General features: G+C 45.8%; 1 protein-coding gene across 1 annotated transcript in view; it reads left to right on the top strand.

The window, feature by feature from the left end:
• The window catches only part of TMTC4 (transmembrane O-mannosyltransferase targeting cadherins 4), an 861,371-nt gene that overhangs the window by 800,331 nt on the left and 39,853 nt on the right, over positions 1–21,187 (top strand). The window contains exon 16 of the mRNA XM_078657625.1: positions 6,630–6,742. Within this exon, the coding sequence (XP_078513751.1) occupies positions 6,630–6,742 (113 nt within the window). The remainder of the gene's footprint in view (positions 1–6,629; positions 6,743–21,187) is intronic.

Below are 21,187 nucleotides of genomic sequence, written 5' to 3'. Positions count from 1 at the left end.
ATGCCTAATAGATTTTCTGGACATGACTTAGTAAGTAACAGATCAGTAGTACGGGACAATGGACCTACTTCTAGAGTAACTGGCTTTGATATCTCATTAACTATGGGTTTTCCTGAAAATCCAAGGGAAACATTTCTTGAGCCTGAGAGCGGAGCCCCTGGAACTTCGGCGTGACTAATTGTGGTCCTACTTGCCCCTGTATCGATCAAAAACTTTCTGTCTTTCCCTAATACTTGACTATGAACATAGGGACCTTCTTGGTCTACAGGTATCTCGATGAGAGGCAAGCCTACCTCCCTCTCTAGGCTGTTTCATGAATATGACTGGTACTCTGGATACTCGGACTGTGCATACTGGTACATCTGCGATGTAACGTGCTGTGTTGCAGCAATAGGCTGCGGTACTGTAACTGTCTGTGGTGCATTCTGTGACTGAGGAGTCTGTGAAACTTGTTCTTGTCTCGGCGGACGTGGTCTTTCTTTAGTCTTACCAGTAGCTATGTTGTGTTTCAGAACTGCACACTCGTTTATAAAATGACCTGGCTGTTTACAATAATTGCAGGTCCCTTTAACGGGAGCCGCAGGATGACTGGCTTGATTCGGACCCCTCTTCTGACTGTCTTGAGGAATAGATTGTGCAACTAGCACTTTCATTTTCGTGTCTTTCATACGTTTTCTTTCGTGTTCTTGCTCTTCTCTGATTCTATTCTGGTGATACTGAAGCATCTGGAGCATCTGGGACGGAGTATTTGCTTGCCAGGTGCTTTCGACTTTCAAAACTCGGTTTTTAATTTGTGGACTTGAATTCTCGACTAATTTGGTAACGAAAAGGTGAGGGTACGACTCACTACTTGTCTTGAGACCACTGTTAATACTGAAACATTTCTCAAATCTAGAATAAAAATCACTAATATCCTCATCTTGTTTCTGTTTACAGGCTGAGATTGCATCCCAGTCTTCTTTCCTAGTTGTCAATAATCTGGGTAAAACTTGAATCAATAATTCTGGTAATTCTTTACATTTATCTCCAAGACCGGTACCTGGTACTCGTGCCTTGTCTTCAGCTTCTAGAGCTGCCCAATCGATCTTTTTCTCTCCCACCTCCCATTCTTTTTCCTTTAACTTTTCATACACCCCTGCGGGTAGCAGAACCTTTAACATTTTAATGATATCTGGGTAGGTGTATTCTCCCATACGGAGCATGTCTTTTAATTCTCTATGGAACCCCGCTGGATCTTTGTCATGACAGGGGATTAATTTCTTCATTTCAAGGAGTTCCATCTTTGATATCGGAGTGTATACAAACACTCGTTGCATTACGCCACCCGCCCCTTGGACTGGGTGGACTTCTCGTAGCGGATTCTGTCTGTCTATGTAGAATGGTTTACTTTCTGGGGGTGGGACATGAACAAAATGCGGGTTCAAAAACGTTCTATACTTGTGACGCTGTTCTAGAATGACACTAACTAAATCGGTACCTAGACCTCTCCATCTATACTGGAGTAACTCGTTCAGGATATCGTGCAACGGGCCTGGATCAGAATGTTGACCCTCATACAGGGCAATGAGGTGCTGGATCATATACATACCCACCAGTCGTTGCTCGGCTGGGGGCAGTTTCAGAAACATTTGTGCCACTATTTCGTCTGGAAAAGTGGTAGAATCAGTAATCCATCGGACTGCTGATCGGGCTAGTTCTTGTTCGTGCATGGTACTTAATTCGCTATAACCGACTCGTGATTTCAGAATGTGATCGGTAGCTTGAAATACTTGTTCTAGAGAACCTAGTTCTGGTGCCGGATGATGAAAAATAGACTTAGATTCTGGACGTAAATGGCGATCTGGAAATCTGGATTTTCCTACATACGCTATTCTGGCGGGATTCTCGTCTTCCTCTTCAGGATCAGAGATACTTTCTTTCTCGCTTACTTGTGCTGTTTTACGCTGTTCGTGTAACCTTATTATTTCTTTACGAATTTTCTTGTACATACTTTCCATGGCACTAATGGTCTTGTGCTTACCCTCGGCTATATTATCACTCCACCTTGTTAGGATTCTCATTTCGGCGGGATCTTTAGACGGGTAATCTTGTTCCCTTATTAAACAATTGATCAGGAACTTTAATATCATGAGCTGAATCTCGGCTTTCCTTTGAGACATAATCTCGCCAATACTTTCTGGATCATCCCCTGTACGGATGAAACGATATATTCTGTCTAGATCTTCTTTCATATTTGGTAAGGTGACTAGATACTCGGTCACCCGTCTTACGCGTACGGAATATAAAACCATATTATACTCGCCTGGGACTGTGTCATAAACACATTCGGCAAGGGCTTGCCTGATTTCTGTAACAGACTTATTACTTTTAGGAGTACGCTGTGATGCTTGAGCATGTAATTCGAGTGCTGATAAACGCTTGTGTGGCGGCGGGGTTTGAGGAGGACCTCCTCCTGCGGCCCCTAGACTAGAATCGTCGACTGACATTCTTCGTGCTTGCAGGGTCGGTAATTGTAACGTGGGCTGAACTTGTATGGCAGGCTGACCCGGGGGTACCGTAACAGGTACTCCGGTGTCTGGAGGAACGGGAAGTGCCTGATTTACAGGGACAGGTGGAGCGCGAACTGGATTTGCATATTCTGGAACTGTGTCGTCCAAATAGGACGAAATAAAAATGTCAGCTGCGGTCGGTTTGTGACGTAGCTTGGTCGGAACTAATGGTGGCGGGAAATTACTGGGTGCCTCTGGGGTCGCTTTTGGCAAGCCTTCGGCAAGGAGAGGATACATACCCTTAATAAGGGCATGCCTCTGTCTGTCTGACTGTTCGGCTTTGACTTGTTCACCTATCTCGATTAATTCTCTTTCTTGAGCTCGTTCTTGGGATTCTCTACTTAACTCTGACTTTCTAACTTCCTTTTCCGTTCTTCTATGCGCTTCCTTACGCCATAACTCGATGGCATCTTTCTGTGACTGTCTGGCTTTCTTTTTCCATAATGCTTCTTCTACTCGCATGATACATTCGGCATCCCATGTACCCGATACGGGCCATCTATACTTTTCTTCTAACTGTTTGGTATACTCTACCCATAAATCTAGATACAATATGGCGCTTATGCCATGTTTCTGATACATAAAGTGACCTGGACTGTCCCTAGGCGGAACAGGAACTGCTGCTTCCAGCAGACCCTTTCTAGTTTTTAACTGACGTAACTTGGAAAAGAGCGGCATTCTAAACTTGAATCGGAACACAATACAATACACGAAAAACAATAACAATTGGGAAAACAATTCAGGCATACCACGACATTGAAAATACATTAAACAACATTATAAATAACAGTTCGAACAGAATACTACCTGAAAATACTGAAAACAGAAACAGAACAGAATTCTCGAGAACGGAACAGACTAGAGTTACTGGATGCACTGCTGTAACAGTACGGAACATACCGGTCCCATAAAGGAACACATCAAGACCCGTATCCACCTAGGTGAACACTTCGTTTGTGGGCTTGGGTACCACCAACCCACGGACCAGGAGTCAATTTAGACTGACCCTGTCTAGACACTACCCCAGCAATGGTACTCACCGGGCAGCACGGAACGGAAGGCCTCGGACGGGACTGGACTACGACGACGAACTTCGGACTTCGGACTTCAATTACGGGTGGACCTCCGGATACCTCGGACCTTGGACTCTCGGCTTGGGCTCTGGTCGGGACTCGCCGCGTTCCTCCACCGTCTCGTTCGGATGCTGGACCGCCTCCTCCGTCTCCTCCGTGGGCCTGAGGGATACTTGAGCAGAAATATCTGCCACTGCGCAGAAAGAGTTCCGTCACGACTGCAGAGGGTCAGGGGGTCGGCGTGGCTTCACCGACGCGTGGGGAAAGGGCAAGTCCCTATTCGGGCGCCATTATGTGGTAAATAAATAAATAATACCCTATTTTTGACTAGACTTATAGCATAACAGATAGCTCAATAAATAAGAGTCAAGATTCGAGGTAGTAGGAGTTTCTGCAGGTTTATTACAGCATAAGGACAGGATCAGGACAACCTGCATAGGGTGACCCAGCAGAACAAAAGGGTCCCAGCAGCTGCTGGGGCTAGGTCTGGGATGAGCGCGCTAACATTTAATAACAAAACATTGACTTATATACATAGCGCAAACACATAGCATTACATTGCAGTAGGCGTAACAGTGGGTGGAGTAGAAGGCGTGACGTGTAGCAGTCGCGAGAGATAAGAGTAAAAGGAGGTGTAACTGGGAGTATACATAGACATGTGATGCAAAACGTAACAGAATATGTCATGAATGGGCGGAAACATAGGAGGGGGCTACCTAAGGAGCCGGGACCTCTAACCTAATGGTGCGCGAAAACTGGCAATGACGTGTTACTAGGAGAAGCTGGGGGCTACGAACTCTGTGCTAGGAGCAGAGACTAGAGTCTGGAGGGTCGGAGCGACATGTACCTAAACCCTATCTGGTATCTGATGTTTAGGGAACATGTTGATATAAACTAGAAGTCATGAGGGGAAAAGCTAACTTGATTTTAAGACTGGACCATGCATTATTCTACATGTAGTGCGTGAAGAATATTAAATGACCATTAAATACAGTATTTCTCTAACGGGGAGACGAGAAGGCTAGATAATGACGGAAACTATTGATGCAGTTCAGTAGCTTAGGAATGCAGAGGAGGAGGACTGAACTGATAGCAGGAACTATAACATACTTTTGGCAGACTCAGAGGCAGAGCCGGGGTGCACCGGGCACTGCAAGGCAGGAAGTAAGTGAAGGGTCGAGGATACAGGTGGGGGCTGTATCGCTCCTCAGCGAGGCTTTCAGGAGACAGGAGCTGAATCTGTGGTCCGGGCCCTTTTGAGGCCTGGAAACGGAGACTTTATAATTGAATAACGTGCACACTGAGAAACGTGGCAACATTACTTACATAGGCCTGATATTCGTAGTATTCACGAGGACTGGAAACTAACATACTAGAGGTGGACACAACTGTAATTGCGTCTTTAATCAGAAATGGGGAATAACATATGCATATTGGTCATGCACACGTAACATATGATGGATGAGGCGTAGGGACACAGAACATGGCAAAATTTACTTTTCCACATTGTCACAAACAAATTAGGAGGAGCTGGATCAACCAGTTGCCTATATCAGCAGGCAACTCCTCCCTGAAGAGCTGCGTTGGAGTGCCATTGAGAGGGGAGACATTACTGTGGTTTGATCCCTGAAGAAGCTGAGGCCATACTTGTTTAGGACTGACTTCAAGGTTCAAACTGACCACAGACCTCTCCGATGGTTGATGCAGATGAGAGGAGAGAACCCGAAATTGAAGTGGTCCATTTCCCTACAGGGTATGGACTTTACAGTGGAGCACAGACCAGGACTGACTATGCCAATGCAGATGACCTTTCCGGGTTTTTCCACTTACATGTTGAGAACTACCAGGGGATAGATTATTTGCTAATCGCCTTTCGTCTGGGGATAGTCATGTAGGAAAATGCCCTTTTTGTGTGGTCAACCCCCACTTTTTGCTCCAATGCGGATGGTTATGACACTGAAAGTGCACTGTAGCCTGCTCCCCAGGCCCCCATGCTCTCTCCCTAAAGTTGATATATGTGAATTGTAACCCCAGTTGGCAAGAACTTTAACCCCCTTATAAGTTCCTGGTAAATGGTACCAGTGGTACCCAGCCCTGGGAGTTATAGGGGATACCAGGGTCTGAAGCACTTTTTGTGCCATCGTGAGTGACCCAAGTAAACTACTGACAGCAGGCCTGCCATTGCAGACTACAGGAGCAGTGCAAATGGCTCAAACTCAATTTTGCCCTCACCATGTGTGGCAAGTCCAATGCACTATTTTTAATATATGCCACTCACCTCTAAGGAAGACATGCTGATCCCAAGAGGCAAGGTGCATTATGTTAAAGGTGAGGATGTATAAGTGCAAGCTTATATGTTCCTAAATATGCCTTTTTCATTAAGGGCTACTATAAGTGATCAGCGGTCCGTAGGATAACATGGGTTGGCAACCGGGCAACCTCGAGGTTGCCAGCTGCACTATGGTACCTACGAAATATGTAATGTTTGGTTTCAAACAATGTGCCTCATCATCCCTGACATGATTCCCGTATCGAGGTTGGTGTGGCATGCGCCCAGGTGACTACCTTAGAGGTTGCCCAGTAATCCTTTACTGCCACCAGACATTTGAAAAAGTTTTTCTCTATAAATGCTTCCTTTGTTTTCTAAATCGCCTCTACTCGCAAAAACTGCACACAAAACATTCTCGTCGTTATGTTGAACCTCCCCTCCGTCCTCCTCCCATAGTCTCTCCCCGTGTGTGCCTTTCTTCTCTCACCGCACGGCATGGCTGTTACGCTCCTCGCATGTGTGATTCCGCAAGGTAGGGAAACATTTAAAATATGTCCAGTGGAGAGCGCGTTTATTTTTGGGGCAGATAAGCGGAAGCTGGTTCTTTGTGATTTCAAGAGCCGAGCACACCCTGTGATGCTAATCACAGCGCTGACGCAGACTATTGTTTATGGCAGACTGCTTTTCCACGTGTTTTTCTTTTTTCTAATGGCACCCTATTCTCTTTCTATCCTACAGGTAACCTAGTACAAGCAGAAGCAGTTGGCAGAGAGGCCTTGGAATTACTGCCTAATGACCATTCCCTCATGTTTTCGTTGGCGAATGTATTGGGGAAGTCTCAGAAATACAAGGTGCGTGGATTTAGGCTCAGCCCGTGTTTTTTTAATATTGCGCCCGTGTTTTTAATATTGCTCTGGAACGGGAATAAAGAGATCCACCTTTCTGAAACTGCCAGGCTGTTGTTGTCCTTTATGTAGACTTCGGGCCTTATTCAAAAAGGTATTTTAAAAGGTAAACTTGAGTTTATAGCCAAATATAAATCATGTAGGTGTGCTAGGAATTCACAAAGGGACTCCAGTTGAAACGTGTTTTTCTAAGGTGAATTTTTCTGACAGGAGTCAACAGAAATCTGCAGCAGTAAATCGCTCTTAAGGGATAAGAAGCGAGGGTTCAAGCAGTGAAGCTTTGGAATTTGGGAACTGCCACAAACATGTAGGTTTGTGAGCATTACCAAACTCCAGTCAGACAACTTTCCACCCCTAAATGGTGAGATATTCACTACAGCGAAGGGTTGAAGGACTTCCCCTCCCAGGGTGGGAATGGATCACCCCAGATTTGCTGAGAGTGTTGGGAAGAGCTTTCTCAAAGGAAAAAAAAGGTTTTCTCCTGAGCTTTCTCAAGGAAAAAAAAATGTTTTCCCCTTGGAGAAAAAGATAAAGAAATAATTCCTGCTTTTGTAGAGGGGACTCTATTCCTCATCCAGTACCCACACTGTTAAGAATTCTGCACAGTTGGTAAAGGAGGTTGCAGGAATTGTTACATTGTAGCATCTTTCCAGGCGCACTACTGGCATTGTTTGTGAATTCCACAGAAACATAAAAGTATCTATAGGTGGGGATTGAAATTTCAATCTGACTATGACTAGCATCCATATGCATGTGTTGTAAACATTGTAGCCAATATGAGAAACCATGGTATTTTAGCCAGCAAGAAAATGCAAGGTTAGTAGGCTACATGAGAACCCAAATCACTTAAGATAGAGAAGGTGTAAGTAGCTCTCTTGCAACAGTGGCATTAACACTAGCCTTCTTCCCCCAATTGAATCTGTAGGCAAAAATGGCCCCTTTTCCGCACCTCCTTACACACTCATTCATATCTGTTGGCAATGATGAAAGATAGTTTCTTTCCACACCAATGTACTAGCAGGTGATAGTATTTTCCTGTCTTGCCATAGAGCACGCAGTCTACCTTGATATTGTGGGAGCGCGGGGTTTGTCTCATCACATTACTCCTTACCAAGAACCCTGTGTAAACTTCAGGTCGATGAATCTTTGTTGTCAGCTGAGACGTAAAAGTTCCAAAAAAAATGTAACGCCCTTTTATCACCTTCAATAAGCACAAACTGACCTCTGACACCCATGATGCTCATAGCTGCCAAGGTTTCAGATTGCTCTGTGTGACATTTTCACAATTTGAATGTAATTATGAGTGACATTTCAACGATGATGAGGGACACTTTCATTTGATCAAAATCAAGCCATGAAGATTACGGAAACTTATAAATATCAGAAATGACACCCATTTGAGCAAAGGGAAACTCTAAGAAGATCTTAAAAGTGGTGCAAAGTGCCAGAAATGGAAGGGCACTTAGGTGTGAATGTGGGAGGTGCTCTGCTTCTAAGAGTCTGGTATCACACTGCCCCTGACAACCTCCAGCCCTCCGTGGGTTCTGGGGAACTCTGTCCGCCCTATCATGACTCTCTATAACTGCCATGTTTTCAGTTTGGTTATGTGTGGTATTTCCATGACTTCAGTATACTTAGGAGTGACATTCTAAGGCCAAATCATTGACACTTTGAGTGACCATTATCTACTACTGTGTGCATTACAATCAATGGCTTGCATAGTTGAAGTGCTTTGTCAGTCGCAGAAGCAGGGGATGTCATAGCATTATAAATAGGCAAGTGACTATGCCCTGCTGCGCCAAGCAGGATTCAATTATTTCTCTCTCCATAAAAACAGACAGACATCTGCAGGAAGACTGAAGTAACCATGTGAGGTTTCACAATGTAAGAGTGTATTTCTCACTGATTACTTGAACTTGCATTTATCTTTCAATTAATGTGTGTGCTTTAGATATGTAAAGGTGAAACACTAACGAAAATACATACAGAATAATGTCCTTTTTAACCACACTGCTTCACTCACCTGTGCCAACCAGAAATGACCGACAGGGAAGGCTGAGGCTGAGTCCCAGTAGATACAATCCCGTGCTGCAGTGCACCGAGAGGCATAGTTTGTGTGCTGCCCTAGAGTGTCATGCTTCACTGCCGGCTGTTTTTTAGTGTTGCTGCGTGGCTCCAGTGAAGTCACGGTAACTGTGGCCGCTGCTTGAAAGATGATTCGTATCTGATAAAGGCAGAGGCTCTCCCAAGCGTGCCGCCACTGGCAAGGGATTGGACTACAAAGAGCCCATAGGTGACTGGAGGCAGGAGGGCAGATGAGGCCTAACATCCTCCTGCCCTCCTCACACGTGACGATGGTGCTGGGGCCGGGGCTATTAGGGCAGGCGGTGGCAACAGGACTGGCGCAAGGCAATTGGCGAGCCCACTGTGGCTGCAATCTTGTGCTTTAACATTTTCCGACCAGTTTGTTTGTATCCCCTTTCAATCTGATTCTTCTCAGCCCTGAACATCAGCTGCCTAAATGCCTGCCATTGCGTGGTACGTTTGAGTTCAGTTGCGGCCGCCACCGGCGTGCGACCAGCCGTGAGCTCTGCCATAATTCTAAATTAATGATGTTGCCATAACGGTACCTCTGAAATGCTCACAAGCTTCAGAAGGCCGATGGGGTCGGGTCTGTCTCGCGGGATCACACACTGCAGCTGGGCAGCCTATCTGCAGCACTGACGGGCCCGGTCAAGCTCCCGACTCGGAAATAAGTTTTTGCTGCCACTGCAGCCATAATTATTCTGCGCAGCCCCACAGCGCGGGCGGTCAGGCCGTGCAGCAGCCAGTGCGATCAGCGGTGTTCCAAGGCAGCTGAGCCCATGATTCCGGCGCCGCCCGCGGCACTAACCATTGAGCAGCCGGCTTCCACCTCCATAATACTTCATTAAATGCCCGGCGCGCACCCTCAGCAGGACGTGACGTTACGTCCCCACATGGCGCCAGGGCCAAGTTGCTACATTAACTTTAACTGCGGCGGGCAGGCCCCGCCCGAGTCTCCAGGCAGCAGGGCATATATAATGTAACTAACATTGTAGCACTGAGAGCAGGGCACGTCGATCTTTCACTGACAAGTACTGAGCCTGCTGCCAAGTGAAGTGTACTGGCACACAGCTGTCGGAGACTCTAGCGCGTGTGCTAGCACGTAGTGTAGGCTAAGGCAGCCAGTGTCAGCGCTGTCGGGTCAGTGCCAATAAATGCGTGACAATGCATTTCAGTGCGGCGATGCGGGAACACCACACTGAAATGCGTTAGCGTCACGCCTAATGCGTGATACTTGACAGGACTGGATGCTCAGTATCAGACTCAACTTCAAACAAGTCCTGTGCGCTGCGACACCTTGACTCAGCCTCCCCGGTCACTGCTGACTTGAGAGGTTTATTATTGGACGTGATGTTTCTCATTCTATCTTCAATATATTCCAAAATCCTTCACCCTCTGCCCAGTTTTTACTCTTCCTGTCCACCTCCCTAAAATATCTCACTGACCTCTGGCAGGCTTGTCACAATGGCGCAAGGGGGTGGCACCATTGGTTACAGTTTTCCCGCCTTGCCAATAGAATCAAATAAAAGATCACATTTCATTGCCTTACTGAAAGGAGGGTACCTCCAACCTCCTACTGGGCTAAACCAAATATAATTAAGACCGGGCTTACCTCCAAACTTCTTCCTAGAGTGTCTGAAATGATCTTACCCACAACTGACCAATAGTCTTCCAGATTCAGGCAGGTGGCAAACATATGTACCTCATCTGCATCACAACGCCACACATTTTGCACTTTGGGTCTTCACTTCCTCTTATCTTTGCCAACTTCAGCGGGGTCCAGTAGGCTCTGTAGAAGGTGAAGAAGTGGTTTCTCCTAAGTTCCGTAGATTTAATCACAGAATAAAGTGTATATAAAGATATTTGTCATACCTCCTCTAACGCCACACATTTTGCACTTTGGGTCTTCACTTCCTCTTATCTTTGTCAACTTCAGCGGGGTCCAGTAGGCTCTGTGGAAGGTGAAGAAGTGGTTTCTACTACGTTCCGTAGATTTAATCACAGAATAAAGTGTATATAAAGATATTTGTCATACCTCCTCTAACTCCGTGGTCGGCAAATATCCAGCCCATACGAGAAGTGAAGGTTTCATGTACTCATCTCCTGCCTTTAGAAGATGCTGGTACCAGTGTGCCGCTTCTTTCATTATCTGATGATCCTGTAAGTCCTTCTCCACTAGGCAGAGCTCAAACCCAGTCCAACCCTGACTCTTAAGCCACAAGTGTAGTTGGTAAACTTTGCACCTAGAAAGTGCCCCATTTGTCCTGTTGTTCCAAGCATCCCAGGATAGCATCTGTCCTTCTTCCACAACTGCCCCCCTGCTTATACCACTCTGCCTTAGAGTTATTGCTGGACTATCTAACAGGCACTCTGGTGTCCCCAGGGAGTCCCATATTGGAGACAGCTTGCTATAATATGAAATTCCAAAAAGCAATCTGACTCTATACCACACACGTAAGCAGCTGACTGCAAACATTTTAGTTGAACCTTTTTGAAAAAATTGGATGCCAGAATTTATATAAAAAGCCTTCCTCTGCTAAGCAGATAGCACAGCTCTGAACATAACACCCAGTGATGTCTCATCTGGGCCGCTGAGGAGCATTCGTTTTTTTTTTAAGCTGTAAAGCCCAACAATAAAGTTGTATGTCTAGGAGCCCTAAAACGACTTTCACCACCTTCATGCTCAACTTTTTCCAGGCGAGTCACATGCCCTTGCTTGCTCAGACAAAATACGTAATTTTCCCTTGTATTTTCATAAGGGCCTCCCTTCTTATCAAAGTTTAGCATAATATTGTCAAACAAGAAGATGAATTTAGCTGTGGGTTAGGGAGGGATCCGGGAGGGGGGAGTTGGTGGGGGGGGGGATAGGGGAGGGTGTGGAGCGGGTAAATGTTCTGTTTCAAATGATGTTTAGGTTGCCAATCATCTGATGCTGTCTACTTGCTTGCAGTTTTCTCCGGGATGCGGAGGGCTGCGCCTTGTGTGCAATCAATCCATCAATAAAATTTGTATAAAAAAAAAAAAGAAGATGAATATAGGTAAAATAGACATTTTGACTAGGTTTATCCAACCGTATATGGTTTGAGGGAGGTTTTTTGGGATGGTGTACAATGCACTTCCTATGCTTAATGGACACAATACATTCCTCCAATGTTTAAATCATAATCCTGCTGTTGTGTGCTGTGCTGTACCGTTTTCTGTCAAAGACACAAGACTATGTTTAAACAGTTACCTAAGCAACACTAGTTGTTTGGAAACAGCATACACTAAAATTGAATCTATCAAAAGAACTACTTTCTTTTAGACAAACAAACATTTTACATGCTGTTTGGTAATAATCGCTGTAAGCACAATTTGCTTTTATTAGTAAACAAAATAGTTTTACAAATCTAAGTACATAAATCTCCTAAAGTACAAGTGGCATATCACAGTGCTTCGAGTTCCAAAGTGTTGAAGAAATTTACATTTTTGACAAGCCCAATGCATTTCAGAATCGAAAGATCCCTTCTTCAGGAGAAACTAGAAACAAAGTAAGGAGACAAGGAAAATTTGAAACCAGTACATTCATTTCACTTTTGGAAAGAAAAAACAATTTGGGTCAGAAAGGATATCAATAGAGAAATAATATGGGCTACATAAGTGAATTATAGATTCTACCTCGAAGTTGTCTACATGCAGTGGTGCTTTGTAGAGAGAAAAACAACCAAAAGAAAGAAAAACATTTGCGCTATGAAGGTAAATTGTGTGTCTCATCGTAAACAGATAGAAATGTGAGGCACATAACCGAAGAAAAGACTGTGTACCAACCACATCCAAAATCAAAAATGAAAGTAGTGACAATGCTAAATTCCAAGCCAAACCCTAGTTCTGCCATCTCTTCAATAGTCTATCTGTCTCAATACCAATCCTCTCCAAATTCACAGCTGGGATGTTTTCTAGGTCTTGTGTAATGTTTAGCCCCTAGTATCTTTTTTTTCATTATGCTTGGTGTTCCCCTGCAGCTCTGATTCCATGACATCATCTTAGTTTTCTCCTCATTAATCTAATAGCCGGATATCCTGCCAAAACGCAGCATCTCTGTCGGTAGATGTGATATAGCGCATGCAGCATCTGAGGTGTAAACCATTCGATCAATAGCTTAAATAGATATTTTCTTGGAATATGCTACTTCTACAAATGGTTTTATTTCCCTGCTCATTCTTAGGCTTTGGGCAAGGGGTTCAATATATATAAGTCAAAGAGAATAGGTAATAGGGGGCAGCCCTGCCTGGTCCCTCTTTCTATCTTTACTGGTGTGGGCAGATTATTGTTTACCAGAACCTGGACTCTTGGTGAGTTATAGAACTTGGTTAATGTACCTATCAGAGCTTCCCCCTACCTTAAGTGTTTTAACACAATCATTAAGTACGTTCAAGTCACATAATCAAATGCCTTGGCTGCACCCAACGTCACAATTGTCAGTGGAGGCTCTAAAGTTATAGCTAAATCTATATGAGCCTATCCTGGTGTGGGTCAATTCTCATTTTCTTTGCTGGTCAAAAACATTTCTTATCCTTGTTTATCAGGCTCCCCACTACTTTATTTAACCGAATAGCTAGAACACTGGAAAATACTCTATAATTTCAATTAAGTAGCAAAATTGGATGAAAAGGCTGACAATGTAGGAGGATCTTGGCATGTTTCAGAACTCGTGAAATGACAGCCTCGTTCCAGGACTCTGGTATTGGTGAACCTTCTACTAAAATTAATTTAAACAGCTTAATCCAGGCCAGAATAACCCTCTAAAGGGATAAGATGTAAACTTTGTTATAAGAAAAGGGGTGGTCGATTACAAAACAATTAAACATATCATTACTTCAACATAAAGGTACATCCACCAAGTAAATGTCATTTAAGTTGCATTTAATCCAATTATTCACAGTGATTTTGAGCAGTTACGCATATACTATATTTCATATTCATACAATACATGGTTAATTGCATATAATTTCTTCAATCCGTGCTCGGTGATTGTCAGATAGAAAAAGGGGATTAAAAGGAGGGTAGGGTGTGTTTGGAAAAGAATAAGGGACAAAGAAAAGGAATTGTGTCCTATAAACAATTCTGTCTTAATTCAACAGAACATTTCCGGTCATATTTCAGATCACAATTGTTCCCAAGAAGTACACTATACACAGGAGTTGAGTTTATCAAGTTTTCAGCAGGGCGTGTATGTGTTGGTGGTGATGTCGACGTTTCGACCCCCAAATTAAGGGCGGGTGAGTCCTCAGTTTGGGGTCTTCCTCAGGACAATTAAAAACAGTGACAAGGAGCACATGTGCAGGCGATCGAGTAGTCTCCCGTCTGAGTTGGGACTCGTGCCTGTTGCGTTGTTCTTAGGTTCGTCTATCCATTGAGATGAATGACGATACTGGGACGGTCTATCAGTGGGTAAGTTGGGACTCGTGCCTGTGGTGTTGTTCTTTGGTTCGTCTATCCATTGGGATGAATGACGATACTGGGACGGTCTATCAGTGGGTGAGGCAAGCGTCCTACATCCAGCGGGCGGTCGAATACAGCGTGTAGATGAGTTACACAATCTGCGTTACTGCTGCCGATTCTTCTCATCTACACGCTGTATTCGACCGCCCGCTGGATGTAGGACGCTTGCCTCACCCACTGATAGACCGTCCCAGTATCGTCATTCATCCCAATGGATAGACGAACCAAAGAACAACACCACAGGCACGAGTCCCAACTTACCCACTGATAGACCGTCCCAGTATCGTCATTCATCTCAATGGATAGACGAACCTAAGAACAACGCAACAGGCACAAGTCCCAACTCAGACGGGAGACTACTCGATCGCCTGCACATGTGCTCCTTGTCACTGTTTTTAATTGTCCTGAGGAAGACCCCAAACTGAGGACTCACCCGCCCTTAATTTGGGGGTCGAAACGTCGACATCACCACCAACACATACACGCCCTGCTGAAAACTTGATAAACTCAACTCCTGTGTATAGTGTACTTCTTGGGAACAATTGTGATCTGAAATATGACCGGAAATGTTCTGTTGAATTAAGACAGAATTGTTTATAGGACACAATTCCTTTTCTTTGTCCCTTATTCTTTTCCAAACACACCCTACCCTCCTTTTAATCCCCTTTTTCTATCTGACAATCACCGAGCACGGATTGAAGAAATTATATGCAATTAACCATGTATTGTATGAATATGAAATATAGTATATGCGTAACTGCTCAAAATCACTGTGAATAATTGGATTAAATGCAACTTAAATGACATTTACTTGGTGGATGTACCTTTATGTTGAAGTAATGATATGTTTAATTGTTTTGTAATCGACCACCCCTTTTCTTATAACATTGTACTGACCCAGGTCGATGAGGTAAGGGTTTACCCCATTATTACCTACCACAAGATGTAAACTTTGTTAGGGGTCCCGTCTGGCCCTGCAGCTTTCACTCGTTTTAGCTTCCTGATTACTGTCAAAATTTCACTAACTGTAATTTCTTGACTCAGATACTGCTGCTGGGCTTCAGTAAGCCTGGGGAGATGCTTTTCAAACAGCCAGTTGTCTAAGTTTTCGGAATACAGGTCCTGAAAGAAATTGCTGAAGGCTGCCTCGATTTTACCACTCTCCTCAGTGATCACATTTGTCTCCTTGTCCAGAATCTTCCTGGTATAATTCCAGCTTCTATCCTGCCTCGCTTTCCAAGCTTGCAACTTTCCACAACTATTCCCATGCACAAGCTCCCTAACTTTGCAGCTTCCTATTTCTGTAACACCTTCTCCTCCATTTTCAATTTAAACTTTAACTGCAGGTCAAGCAATGTTTCTTCTGTTCTCTTTCTTTCATCCCCATTTACTATATTTACCTTTAGCGCGTCTTCTGAACTTACAATCTCCTCTTCTAGCTGCGAGAGTTGTGCCTTTTCTTTCCTTATGCAGGCTACTGGGAGATTCTTAAGGGTTCCCCTTAGCCATGCCTTATATGAATCCCAGACTATATGTATGGGGTAAATGTAATTTTACAACTGAAGAACTCCTCTGTAACCCTCACTACCTTAGAGACGATCTTGGGCTGGCTGTAGGTAGAATCTCCTATTAACTGTCCACCTCCTGATCTGGTTGAAGCCCTTCAGCTTCATTTTAAAAAGCACTTATGAATAATCTGACAAGTGGATAGTGAGGTGATTTATCCCCAGAACTTTTTCTGCTTCTTTACTATCAATGAAGAAATAATCTAGTCTTGAATAGCAGCGGTTTTCCCGCTGTAGAAATATATAATCCTTACAGCTCCCCTTTACCCTATGCCACACATCACAAATGTTAAAGTTCTCTGCTATGGCGAGGAGATAGGCCCTCATATTTGGTGAACTAATTTGTGTGTGTATCAACGATCTGTCCAGATTATTATCGAAAAAATTATTGAAATCCCCCCTAAAATAATAGGAGTATTAAATTCCATGAGAATGGCTGCCGCAGCGAAGTCCGACAATGTGAACTCTAGAGGCTCGAGGTCAGCTGAGATATCCCGCCAGTAGAGGAGTAAGTCATTTATGTATAGGGATACACTGTGAGTCGCGCTCAACAGGTGGAAACCCCAATCTCTTCCCTGCCCCCTGAGGCACACAGCCAGGGGCTACATTGCCAAGGCAAAGAGCAGGGGGCAGAGCAGACAACCCTGACGCGCAAAAAGGGGGCCCATATATAACGGCCAGAGTGAACCCGAGATGTAGGAATCGATTACAATAACTTTGTATAAGCCAAGAGCTTGGGTCCTACTCCCATGCGACAAAGTACTGCAAATAACTAGGGCCAAGACAAGGTGTCAAACAGATTCTCCAGCTTCAGGACCAGGCAAGCAGCACGAGGGAAAAGGCCGCCCACCCGGCCCTGAACGTGGAAAAGGCGGCAAATGTTCTGGGAGGTGTCCTGCCAGGGACAAACCCATTCTGGCCGGGGTGCACAATTGCTGGGAGGATTTTTGCATATTGGTCTGCTAGGATGTTACCAAGGATTTTGTAATCTGCCGTCAAGATGGCAATCGACCTATAAGAGGCCAGCAGGGTTGGGCCTCTATCAGTGGTAGCTGGCAGGGATCTGGGGGTTGCGGGGGAAGGGGGGAGATGGGACAAAAAGAAGAAAAAAACATACCTGATTACCAGGTCTCTTCTCTGCCGTCCCTCCGTCATCTCTCCAGCCGGAACAGGGAAGCAGGAAGCTCCCAGGCTCCCCTGAGCCAATCACAGCACTGCAATGCAGCATTGTGATTGGTGTGAGCGGTGCGTCAACATATGGCCATGTCTGAACTGGGGTGGCGTGGTGAGCAAAATAACAATAGATTAAACCCAGATCTGTGACTGGGGGTGAATGTTTTGCCAATGTGCAACATTCTGTCCATCATCTTGTGTGTTTTGCTGTTCGCCCTATGTGGGAAGCGTATACCCAGACGTGGGTCCCGTGCTCACTACGCCACTGGAGTCAAGCTATCTTGGCTGATGACGACTGATAGCCAGAAACCGGTCCTAGAATGCTTGATTCCGGTCCAGGGAAGACATGGCTTGGCAGTTCGGGCTGGACTGTTCCCATGAGGCACAGGGACAAGGCTGATTTGCATATGGCCATGTCTGAACTGGGGTGGCGTGGTGAGCAAAATAATGATGGATTAAACCCAGATCTGTGACTGGGGGTGAATGTTTTGTCAATGTACAATATTCCGTCCATCATCTTGTGTGTTTTGCTGTTCGCCCTATGTGGGAAGGGTATGCCCAGACGTGGGTCCCGTGCTCACTACTCCACTGGAGTCAAGCTATTCTGGCTGATGACGGCTGATAGCCAGAAACCGGTCCTAGGATGCTTGATTCCGGTCCAGGGAAGACATGGCTTGGCAGTTCGGGCTGGACTGTTCCCATGAGGCACAGGGTCAAGACTTATTTGCATATGGCCATGTCTGAACTGGGTTGGCGTGGTGAGCAAAATAACGATGGATTAAACCCAGATCTGTGACTGGGGGTGAATATTTTGCCAATGTGCAACATTCCGTCCATCATCTTGTGTGTTTTGCCGTGGGAAGTTGGGGCAGAAGAGGCGAGGAGTCGTCCTCCATAGATCCTCAGGGTTCTCGCAGGAGTCATGGCCAGGCAGGTGGGCCGGAGAGCAGCAATGGGTCATGGGGACAGTGGCAGCTGCCCCCAGGTGGGACACTCCCACCCCCCCATGCACCTCAGTTATGGCACCAATCCGGGGACTCCTGTATCTCCGAGGGCAGCTTTTCAAGGGGTTCAACAGGGGTCCCTCCTTCTATGGACGGTACCAGATGAAGAGGAGGCAGACAAGTGTAAGGAGGCGGCAAGGTCAGGCCCCCCCCTGCAGAGATTTCTCACTCCGCGCCTCGATTATGGCACCAATTTGGAGTGTAGGAGGGGTGTGTGTGCCATGTGCCTCAATTGTAGCGCCAATGTGGGGTCCCCCACCTAAGAATGCCCCCCGGCTCTTGCCTGTGAGGTACAAATCAGCAGCTCTCCGCTCCACTATGCTTCGGTTATAACGCCGAGCTGGGGGCACGGGTTCAGGCGTACTCAAATGCGGCACTGTGCCACTGGGCCAACCGGGAGCGATGGCAGGTTCCCTCACTGACAGCTATTTTGGCGGCAGCCCCTCGGGATGTGGGGCAGTTCAGCATCTCACTGCTCCCCTGTGCCTCTGTAATAACACTGAGCTGGGAGCGCAAGTTCAGGCTCACGTAGATGCGGCACAACGTCGCAGGCCCAACAGGAGGCAATGGTAGGTTCGCCACTAGCGATTGTTTCGGGGGCAGCCCCTTGGGATTCCCCCTGGTTGTGCCTCAGTATTTAATGCAGGTCTAGAAGCGGGTAGTATGGCCCATTTCACCACTGCGGCACTGGGATTCCCAGGCCGCACCTCCCGCAGGCCGCTCGGGTAAGCGGAGTGTGGCGGGAGGATCGGGAGCAGCAGCACACACCCTCCGCCTTCTGCTCCATCGCTGGTTCCTCACTGCACCCCGATCTAGGTGCAGACACAATGGGGCTGCAGCCAGGCTTCTTGCAGGTCTCCCGTCTGTTGAAGGCACTGCGGAGGACGACGGCCGGGCTGTGCTCACGGGCATGTCCCTCTCACGCCAGATCCTGTTGGTAGACGGCAGTAGTCGGGTCCGAGGATTAAGGAGTGCAGGATGCGTTGATGATCCCTCGCCGACTCAGGCACGTCATCCATAGGGCCAAGGTCAGCAGGCTGTGGTCCTGCACTCTGCTGCTTCCCAGCCGCAGTGTCTATCAGGAGCTGGGTGCCGCCACATTGGACGCGGTCCGGCGCGGCAGGGTCTGCGCACCCCTCAGCCGCACTCCCCCAGTCTCCGGATCCCAGCAAAAGAAGGGGATGTAGTCCAGCAAGTGCCACAGAGGTCTATTGCAACCGTGATGCTCCACCAGCCGGGATGAGTGACGATTGACAGGCCTTCTTGCGGAGCTCTGGGCAGGTACATCCGCCATCGGTGCTGGCTCGGCCACCAGGTAAATTCAACATCTTCATCATGTGTCTGGAATTAAACACCGTCCGGTGTGTAGTATACAGTGCAATTTACCTTGCACAAAATATCTCTTCCTAATAGGTTTACAGGACTAAAATCACATATTACAAACTGATGATTTTCTACAAATGAGCCTATTTCTACAGGCACTTTCTCTGAAACTGGATTTATTTGTAACTCCTACAACTTTGGATCTTCTTCTCTGAGGGGGTACATCTGGGACGTCCTCTTTTCTAACAGTGGATCAGGCAGCTCCGGTGTCAATCAGAAATGACACTTGGTGATCATTAACTTCTCCTTCTACAAATGTCCACTTTGGTCTACATCAAATACTATGCCAAGTGCACAATCTTCTTCCGCCCACCAGTGCCTTCATTGTCAGAGTCAAAATTCTCTTTTCCAACATGGGAAACTATTGGAATGGTTCTGAGTTTGAAATGTGTTTGGATTTGCTCTCTGTACTGGATTCATATTAAATCTAGGATTTCCCATGTTCTGTGAGGCCATTGGAACTTGCTGAACTTGCATCATAAAAACTTGTGACTGTACTGGCATTTGCAATCTTTGTGCAGGCATCTGAACTAGAATATTCAGCATCTTTGCATGATTTGCTCCCTGCGTTTGTCCATCACCACTTACTCTATTAGGATTCTGCCTACACTCCCTCTTCCAATGCCCAATTGTGTTGCAATAATGACAAGGAGTCGAATTATTCAACGTTTCAATGTCTATCTCAGAATTCAGATCAATCGCAGCAAATCTACCCAGTGAACCACAAACTGCTCCTTGGGCAGCCTGACCTCCAGCTTGACGACCAACACCTTGTATTCCACCAATGTTCAGTGCAAATGACTGGTTCTGAAATCCTTTCTCTGTCAATTTTGTCTGTGCAAGTATAAATTACTCCTTCACTCCTTTCTGCTTCATTTCTTGGTCATCACTACAGTATTTTGCACATCTCAGGATCTGCCAACAAATCACGTTTTGCTGTATTTGCATTGTGATCTCCGGTCGCAACCCAAGAACAAACTGTGACACAAACTCACCTGTTGTACCTGCCCTGTTTTGCAGGTTTATCCACAAACTGTTTGCCTCCTGCCTCCTATTTTTTCTGACCTGTTTTTGTTGGCTTAGGACTCTGGGCACTTTACAACTGTTGATCAGTGCTAAAGTGCGTATGCTCTCTGTGTAACTTGTAGTTCATGATTTGATTTACTGGTAGGTCCCTAGTAAAGTTCACTGTGTGCGCCCAGGGCCTGTAACTCAAATGCTACTAGTGGGCCTGCAGCACTGGTTGTGCCACCCACATGAGTACCCCTGTAAACTTGTCTCAGGCCTGCCATTGCAGTGTCTGTGAGTGCAGTGTTAAACTGCCATGTCGACTTGGCAATTGTACCCACTTGCCAGGCCTTACGCTTCCATTTTACTACATGTAGGGCACCCCTAAGGAATGCCCAAGGTACCCACATGGGCAGGGTGCAGTGTATGTCAAATGTAGGACATGTACTGTTGTGTTTTATGTGTCCTGATAGTGAAACACTGGCGATTTCGTTTTTCACTATTGCAAGGACTAGCTTTCCCATAGGCTATAATTGGAGCTACCTTGTAACATTTTGCAAGCGTAACTTTCAATTGGGAACAGCTAGAGATTTGGAGCATGGACTCCCTGAGCTCAGGATTTAAAAATGCATCTTTTAGTGAAGAAGGTTTTTAAATTGTGTGTTTTAAAATGTCACTTTTAGAAAGTGGAC

This window comes from Lissotriton helveticus, chromosome 8 (genome assembly GCF_964261635.1).
Source record: "Lissotriton helveticus chromosome 8, aLisHel1.1, whole genome shotgun sequence".
NCBI lineage: Eukaryota > Metazoa > Chordata > Amphibia > Caudata > Salamandridae > Lissotriton > Lissotriton helveticus.
The sequence above is the reverse complement of the archived record's forward strand: the minus strand, read 5'-3'. Positions and strand labels throughout refer to the sequence as shown.